This window comes from Bufo bufo, chromosome 6 (genome assembly GCF_905171765.1).
Source record: "Bufo bufo chromosome 6, aBufBuf1.1, whole genome shotgun sequence".
Lineage (NCBI taxonomy): Eukaryota > Metazoa > Chordata > Amphibia > Anura > Bufonidae > Bufo > Bufo bufo.
The window spans coordinates 24,133,102-24,142,526 of NC_053394.1; the positions used below are offsets into that span (position 1 = coordinate 24,133,102).

The 9,425-nt window shown below is 43.5% G+C and overlaps 1 protein-coding gene across 1 annotated transcript in view; it reads left to right on the plus strand.

Moving 5' to 3' along the window:
- C1S (complement C1s) overlaps nt 1-9,038 on the plus strand; it is a 50,500-nt gene extending 41,462 nt beyond the window's left edge. Inside the window, exons 6-11 of the mRNA XM_040435659.1 lie at nt 344-491; nt 2,116-2,237; nt 3,178-3,250; nt 4,911-5,030; nt 6,010-6,084; nt 8,131-9,038. Coding sequence (XP_040291593.1) covers nt 344-491; nt 2,116-2,237; nt 3,178-3,250; nt 4,911-5,030; nt 6,010-6,084; nt 8,131-8,948 — 1,356 coding nt within the window. The 3' untranslated portion in view covers nt 8,949-9,038. The remainder of the gene's footprint in view (nt 1-343; nt 492-2,115; nt 2,238-3,177; nt 3,251-4,910; nt 5,031-6,009; nt 6,085-8,130) is intronic.
- Nucleotides 9,039-9,425: the final 387 nt, after the last annotated feature.

Below are 9,425 nucleotides of genomic sequence, written 5' to 3' on the forward strand. Positions count from 1 at the left end.
CATCCGTCTCCCCCAGTTGTAGCTCCTCATACTTCATTTCCTCCTCCATGGGACTTTCTCCATATGGATCCCCAATAGCCACAGGGCGGCCAGCAAGATGCGTATGTGTTCTTCTGCTGTCCATTGTTGCATCCGCGTGAGCTTTTGCTCAAAGCGGCCTACATACTGTCAGTGGTAATACAATGTGCTTTAGACACTTTCATCAATTATTTTGACAGAAACCAAAGCGAACCCATTTCATTAACTAGATTTTTCTGCTATCTATGAGAAGGGTTCTTTTCAGTAAGAGCATTAAGAGTGTAAATGAGTTACGATGGACACTTTCCCATTGTATTTTCCCCAGATAAAAGCCAAAGGACAGAAGTTCGGCCCTTACTGTGGGAAGACGCCCCCTCCTCGCATTGAATCGGGCAGCAATGAAGTGGATATTGAATTTATAACTGACAGCGGAGGGGATAACAAGGGCTGGAAGATCTATTATTCAGAGGATGGTGAGGAAGAGACTGGCTGGTAAAGCCACTGTGACCAACTTTTTGGAATTCTGCTTAGTTGTGACTGGTGTTAGAGTTACTTCCCCAAAGAAGATTAGATTTTAGGAGGACATGCCTTTTAAAGCTCTTTTCACACTGGCACTGGACTCTGTTCTGTTGGGCTGTCTGCAGTGCCCTGTGAACACAACAGAACCTTGACAGGAATCTGTTGACCCCATTATGAGTCAATACTAGTCATTGGGATGTTTTCGAAACATGGAAGCTATGACAGTAATAGTGTGAACAGAGTCTAATGTCTTAAGAAGCACACATACTGCTGCCCATGTTTCCTCTTCGACCAATCCATTACCTCAACAAATACACATCACACAGCTTCTTGGCAAAAAGTTGTTCCTTGCAGCCACCTTTATTAACATGGATATAAAACCGCAACAACACACTCACATCATAACCAATCAAGAGACACCACACTCCCACAACAACCAGTTGAGAACCACCACACTTGCACCACTACCACTTGAGAGACACCACACTTGCAGCACAACTAATTGAGAAACAGCACACGCACACAACAACCAGTTGAGAGACAGCACACCACAACCAATTTAGCAACCCCACACTCCCACCCCAACTAATTAAGAGACACCACACTCACTCCACAACTAGTCGAGGACCACCACACCCACACAACCAACTGAGTGACATCACAAAAAACAGTCAAGACACACTACATTCACACCACAACAATCAAAAGACACCATTTGCATAACAACTAGTCGGCAAGCATCACACCCTCACTGCAACCAGTCTAGAGACACCACATTCACACCACAACCAATTGTGAAATACATGCACCCCACCCAATTGAGGGACACTACACTTGCACCACAACCTGTCGAGAGAGACACCACACTCTCATCACCCTCAGTTGAGAGGAAGCACACACACACACAACAACGAGTTGAGAGACACTCGTACCCCAACTAGTTGAGAAACACCACACTCTAACCATAACCAATTGAGAGACGCCACATTCGCAATACAAGCAATGGAGAACACCACAACCAACCAACTCATGACACTAGCCACCACAAACGTTTACGACATTGTGACTTCTGCCCGGTCCAACTACCAAACTAGCCAACTTTTGTGGCTACCAATAGCCAAACCTTACCAAGAAACCTGCTGTTTAGCTTCTGTTCCCCTACATGCAAGCTCGCTCTGCCATTAGGCTTGCTCTCCATGGTCAACCAAAACCATTCTGCCCTTATCTGAGTGTAGTGCTTTGATCTGACCTTTCAGTCCTTTAACCATTCTAAATTTGGTTGGGGTAACTGAGCTCCTCCTTCTTTTCTGGTAACAGTTAACCAATATCAACCGGATACTTCCTAAATAACCCACCAGTGTCCCTCCGCTTTCCTAAACATCCAATCCAGCATTTTTTGTGGATCCACCCACTCCCTCTAGGCCCACTATCTTGCCCTTACTCAGCTACCTGAGCCTCCTATTCATGCATGGTGCCCCTTGTGGCACTTCATGTAAACTTGCCCTAATTTTACTGCTCTTAAAACTAATAAAGCTTGTGAGTCTTGTAACGTACCTCCATCTTTCTCCTCCCTTCCAGCCATTCCCTGCCCGACAGACGTGTTCCATCATGCCATTCTAAATCCACGAAAAGACAAGTATGTTTTCAAAGACATGATCACCGTGATGTGCGAGGAAGGATTTGAAATAGTATCAAAACAGGTAAGTGAAGGCAGTATTATTATATGTCTGGAATATTATAATTTAAGGATATCTCTACCAAAATCATGAAAACTAGGCCTGTCTATTTATATAGGTAACAGTCCCAACCTAATACCTTTCATCTCACTCACTCCAAAATAAATTCATACTTCAGACAAGGTACCAAATTAAATTCAAGCTCTGGATTCGGAACCCCCCCAAAAAAATAAGACCCTATACTAGACCCCAGAATAAATACAGAGCCCAAACTAGACTTTAGATTAAAGAGAGACATCAGACTAGACCATAGAATAAATAGACATCAGACCAGACCGTAGAAAAGATTCCAGAATAAATACAGATGCCTGAGAAGAAATTTAAATCTCTATACTCCTCAAATTCCGTACATAAAGACCCTAGAACAAATACAGACCCCTAACTGGACCCCAAAATAAATAGACCCAAAGACAAGAACTCTTAAACCAACATAGACTCCAGATCAGACCCACTAATACTGAACCCAAATCCTTTAAGGAAATACAGACCAGACTCCAAAATAATTTCAGACTTTAGACCAGACCCCTATGTAAATACAGACCCCAGAATAATAATGTCAGGGGAAGAGGAAGGAAACATATGTTGGTCCAAGCGTAAGAAAACGTGTGCATGGCACTTGGGAGACACATGCCTTTTCTTGATGCTTCCCCTGCCTGACAGTGGAGACCATAATATTGAGAAAAATACATTGATAGATTTTCGTGCGGTCATAAGGATAATAAGGGGAAGACTAGTTTGCTACATGATAAGGCTTCTGAATCATAGTTAGACATTATTATGGTGCTCCAAAGGTGCCAAAGACAAGGTCATCCCATGTCAGCTCCATGAAGATCATCTATGTACAGTACCTTCTTTGCATGATAGGCTGTATTACCTCCTCAGTCTCCTTCTTATCACTTTTCAGAAGAGGCTGCCATCATTCCGAGCGAAATGCCAAGGAGATGGGACCTGGTCAAGCGCACACCTAAAATGTGAACGTAAGCAAAAATTCCATAAAACACCCTAAAACTGTGTTCCCCAATCCCCATACACTGCGTGCAGAATTATTAGGCAAATGAGTATTTTGACCACATCATCCTCTTTATGCATGTTGTCTTACTCCAAGCTGTATAGGCTCGAAAGCCTACTACCAATTAAGCATATTAGGTGATGTGCATCTCTGTAATGAGAAGGGGTGTGGTCTAATGACATCAACACCCTATATTAGGTGTGCATAATTATTAGGCAACTTCCTTTCCTTTGGCAAAATGGGTCAAAAGAAGGACTTGACAGGCTCAGAAAAGTCAAAAATAGTGAGATATCTTGCAGAGGGATGCAGCACTCTTAAAATGGCAAAGCTTCTGAAGCGTGATCATCGAACAATCAAGCGTTTCATTCAAAATAGTCAACAGGGTCGCAAGAAGCGTGTGGAAAAACCAAGGCGCAAAATAACTGCCCATGAACTGAGAAAAGTCAAGCGTGCAGCTGCCAAGATGCCACTTGCCACCAGTTTGGCCATATTTCAGAGCTGCAACATCACTGGAGTGCCCAAAAGCACAAGGTGTGCAATACTCAGAGACATGGCCAAGGTAAGAAAGGCTGAAAGACGACCACCACTGAACAAGACACACAAGCTGAAACGTCAAGACTGATTTTTCTAAGGTTTTATGGACTGATGAAATGAGAGTGAGTCTTGATGGGCCAGATGGATGGGCCCGTGGCTGGATTGATAAAGGGCAGAGAGCTCCAGTCCGACTCAGACGCCAGCAAGGTGGAGGTGGAGTACTGGTTTGGGCTGGTATCATCAAAGATGAGCTTGTGGGGCCTTTTTGGGTTGAGGATGGAGTCAAGCTCAACTCCCAGTCCTACTGCCAGTTTCTGGAAGACACCTTATTCAAGCAGTGGTACAGGAAGAAGTCTGCATCCTTCAAGAAAAACATGATTTTCATGCAGGACAATGCTCCATCACACGCGTCCAAGTACTCCACAGCGTGGCTGGCAAGAAAGGGTTTAAAAGAAGAAAATCTAATGACATGGCCTCCTTGTTCACCTGATCTGAACCCCATTGAGAACCTGTGGTCCATCATCAAATGTGAGATTTACAAGGAGGGAAAACAGTACACCTCTCTGAACAGTGTCTGGGAGGCTGTGGTTGCTGCTGCACGCAATGTTGATGGTGAACAGATCAAAACACTGACAGAATCCATGGATGGCAGGCTTTTGAGTGTCCTTGCAAAGAAAGGTGGCTATATTGGTCACTGATTTATTTTTGTTTTGTTTTTAAATGTCAGAAATGTATATTTGTGAATGTTGAAATGTTATATTGGTTTCACTGGTAAAAATAAATAATTGAAATGGGTATATATTTGTTTTTTGTTAAGTTGCCTAATAATTATGCACAGTAATAGTCACCTGCACACACAGATATCCCCCTAAAATAGCTAAAACTAAAAACAAACTAAAAACTATTTCCAAAAATATTCAGCTTTGATATTAATGAGTTTTTTGGGTTCATTGAGAACATGGTTGTTGTTCAATAATAAAATTAATCTTCAAAAATACAACTTGCCTAATAATTCTGCACTCCCTGTAATGCAATATGCTATTTGCAGGTGCTAAGACAGTAGCACATTAACCTCATCCTTCTATTCTCTTCAGCTGTGAATTGTGGAGATCCTGAGCAAATTGTTAATGGTGATGTCATCTTCACGGACACCACGTACGGAGCCAAAGCCGTATACAACTGCATAACAGAATACTATACCTTGAAAGGAGATGGTTAGTATTTGTGAACTATACTGCGGGTAAGAGGAGGTGGAGTAGTACATAGACGCCATTAAGTACATATGTCAATGGTTAGAAATGAAGAACATGTGAGGATCCCATGTATGAATAGTAACTGGAGAAAATGAGTTAACACATGCATTACTGTTAGTTGAGCACATATATGCCTACCGAAAATGACTAGTATGGACATGTGTGGTTCTAAGAAGATAATTTATATGTGTAGTTGGAATTGAATGACTGGTAGGAGGTGAATAGTGTGGGGCACATGCATGACTGGTAGAAGCTGAAGAGTGTAGAGCACATGTGTGGATGGTCGAAGGTGAAGACAGTGGAGCATATGTATGAATGGTAGTAGGTGAAAAGTGTCAAACACATGTATGACTGATAGTTGGTGAGGAGTATGGAGGACATGTATGACTGATAGTGGTGAAGAGTGTAGAACACATGTATGACTATTATGAGATTAAGAGTGTGGAGCACATGTATGACTGGAAACAGGTGAAGAGTGTGGCGCACATGTTTGACTGGTAGGAGGTGAAAAATGTGGAGTACATGTATGACTGACAGGTGAAGAGTGTGGAACACTTGCATAAAGTTGTCAGACACATGCGTGAAGATGTCAAACATGAAGATTGTAGAGCACATTTATGACTGGTAGAAGGTGAAGAGTGTGGAGCACATGTATGACTCGTAGGAGGTGAAAAATGTGGAGTAAATGTAATACTGGGAGTTGGTGAAGAGTGAAGCACATGTATGCCAGGTAATAAGTGAAGAGTTTGAAGCATATGTATTACTGGTAGGAGTTTCAGAGTGTGGAGCACATGTATGACTGGTAGGAGGTGAAGAATGTGGAGCACATGTACTGTATGACTGGTTGGAGTTGAAGCATGTGGTGCACATGTATAAATGGTAGGAGGTGAAACTTGAAGGTTGTATATGTCACTGTATTCTCTTTTTTACTTATTTACAGACACATATTACTGTTCTGTGGATGGACTCTGGATAAACAACAACAATAAAAGTGACCTTCCCAAATGTGCTCCAGGTAAATGAGAGGAACCACCTCCAGAACCTTCACTCACTTCCAGGCCACACGTCCTTACGCACTTTATTAGTATCACCCCTTGCTTGCTCAGTGTCCACCTTAGTTGATTTAGTACAAAAAAAACTGGACCTCAACATCCATGCCAAAAGAAGGACATGTAGCTGTGGCATGACTACCATGTTTCAGGGAATTCCCTAGGTCCTACGGTGCTCTCACAATGGTGCCATTCACATTGTTTGGTACAAGATCACCACCTGCATACCTTTCTGTATGAAGCAATCTTTGGTTGCATAGACATGTCCCAAGTCATGTCTTGGGACAGTGTAACAATCTGGTTTAATCTACAACAAATGGGAGGCATGTTTCCCCTTATCACTTTGAGAATTACTATATAATAATGTGTAAGGAAATACTATGGTCACCATCCGAAGCCACGGCCAGCAAACTTCTACCAGTTTTCCTTAACCACTCTGGTTAGTAGAAATCTAAGGCTATACCTAAGGTCTTCACCAGAGCATTCTGAAAAGACGGATGGATTTGGCTGCTATGGACCCAGGTTACATCTGGGGTGTAAGGTTGCAGAAAAGTGGTGCAAGCTCAGTAGAAGTTGACCTAGCAGAATGACCAGGATGCAAAGAGTAGCAGACAAGTTCAATTCAGCATAGAGAGAGTTAATCCAGAAGGCAAGCCATAGTCAGAATACCAGGAGAATCAGTTGAAGTCAAATAAAGAAATAAGGGGTTAATCCAGAATACAAACTAGACATTTAACCAGTAAGGCCTTACGTTCAGGTACCAACCGCAGTAGTACAAGCAGAGCCACTTATCGCAATCACAGGTATCTGGCGACGACACAGTAGCAGACTTCAATCTCCTACCTAGCTTCCAGCCTCACTGATAGATTGACCGGTTGGGGCTTGACAGTATTTTAGTCGGTGTGGGGATTCGCTCTAGTAGGCAGGTTAGCGGACGCAGTATAGAGGCAACCACAAAGTCTTCAACTTAAACAGGTCAGTGTTTATTCACACAAAAGGCAAAACAAAATGACAGTTCGCAGTCTTGGTGTTCGTTCACGCCATGGAAAGTCCACAGAACAAAACATTCACCTGGTTAGCAGTTTTTCATCAGCGGTCCCCAGGAGGCTTTAGGGGCCTGTTTTCCAGCATGCGGCTCTCAGCCCTTTAGCACAGCACACATCTTCAGATCCCCAACCACAGAGACTCCACAGCTTCACTGTGAGATGGAGGATAATCCACCACACCTGACAGTGTTGACTGCTTTTATAAGCCTCCCAAGATCCGGCCTGGAACGTTGGGAGTAGCCACCCACCCAGCACTTTGGCTACTCCCAGTAAGAGCCGTCCTAGATCAGCTTTACAGCCATACTAACCAGCTGAAGTGTCAGATGCAATAATGACATTTCAGGGGGAAAAAAACTGATCTTACCTCACCGAGGCCAGGAACCTCTGTGACACATTCCGCCCATCAATGATGACCCCTTGTTCCTTCCTACAACGGGTACCCCAAACAATTGTCTTACTGGCAGGGGCATAACTACCGCAGTAGCAGCCATAGTGTAGCCCTCATTATTTAAATAGAGGGCCCGCCGCCGCCAGCAGCAGTTGCAGTTTTATATTGATATATAGCAGTGCAATGTTCATGTGGGTTATCATGGGACGAAACAGCGATCTTGGGCCTGACAGGTGTCATGTGACCAAGGTTTCCAGTGTGACTCACAGGTTGCCGCAACCATGACCCTAGAATCACAAAAATCCAGTCCTACTGGTTATTTTATCTTCATATTTGTTAAATGACAGGGAGAGGGGGAGTGTATGGCGAGTGTGGGCGATCTTGACTGGCTGCAGTAGTCGGGGTTTCACGGGAGGAGAGGGTTGCAGGGAACCAGCTGCTGGTGGGGGGTGCTCCACTTAAACATTTCCTATGGGGTCCAGTGATTTCTAGTTACACCCCTGCTTACTGAATAAGGTTTGCTCTGGTTCTTCCTCTTGAAACATCTCCCCTGAATCCAAATTTTCATGTCTTTTCAGTTTGTGGAAAATCTTCATTTTCCAAAGGAACCCGAATTTTTGGAGGGGAAAAAGCTGATGATGGATTCTTTCCATGGCTCGTACGAATTTTCTTTCCTACACAACTTGGTGGTGGATCACTGATATCGGATCGCTGGGTCCTGACGGCTGCCCACGTTTTGTCGGGTAAAGAGATGCCTACATTGCAGGTCGGAGCTGTGGATCATACGAAAGCAACTAAAATTCTGGCCAAGAAGGTATTCATCCACCCTGACTGGGTAAATGATGATGGCGAAAGGACAAATTACGACAACGATATCGCCCTCATCCAGCTGCCAAGGCGAATGGAACTGGATGAATGTATTTACCCAATATGCCTGCCGGAAAAAGGTCAGACAGAGGGCCCCGCCATTAGAGAGGTTGGATACATCGCTGGTTGGGGACAAACCAACAGAAAAAACAGACTAGGAAAAACAATAGATAAACCAAGGATCTTAGAATATACTGGAGTTTCGCTCCGTGATCTTGAAGACTGTAAGAAGGCTGTGCCGAAAAAGTATGATGTCACCTCAAACATGTTGTGTGCAGGGGAGGGGGGTCATGACACTTGCAGTGGTGACAGCGGGGGTCCCCTCATGTTTGAAGATCTAAAAGTCAGAAGAAACAAAAGATTTTATATCGCTGGCATTGTCTCTTGGGGAATCGAATGTGGTGACTTTGGAATGTACACCAAAGTTCAGAACTACGTGGACTGGATAGAGAAGACAATAGAAGAGGTGGAAGATAAAGAGAAAATTGAAGAGCAACAGGAACCACAGAAGATCTGTAAGAAGACATAGGAAGGAGCATAGCCCGCCAAACAATCTGCTTATGAGACATCAGTATAAACGCACCATGTTTTTTGCAATAAACTCTGTATACACAGTAAAGGCAAAGTCCATCTTGTAATTTCTAAAATAATAAAAAAGAAGCAATTTTATAAATGCTGTTCTGTGCATGCGCTGAACCTAGAACCAATTGTCACTGGTGCAAGATTTTTAGACCTGTTTGCAAATGCAATGATGAAGGGGAAGCCTGGCACTGTCAATGTACCATGAGGGGAAGACACTGGGAGGCAATTTGCGGGAGTGACGTGCAGAGTGGCGCACTCCCGCTTGCATTAAAATAAAGTATTATCATCAGGAGCCATCACAATCAGGGGTACGGGTGGCTAAAGATGCTCTTTTTGACAGGCCAATAATAATCCCTAAAAGAGAAGGCCTACTTTGTGGGCTTGTGTCATCAGAAAATAACCTATTGTTATTTTTTTTGAACTT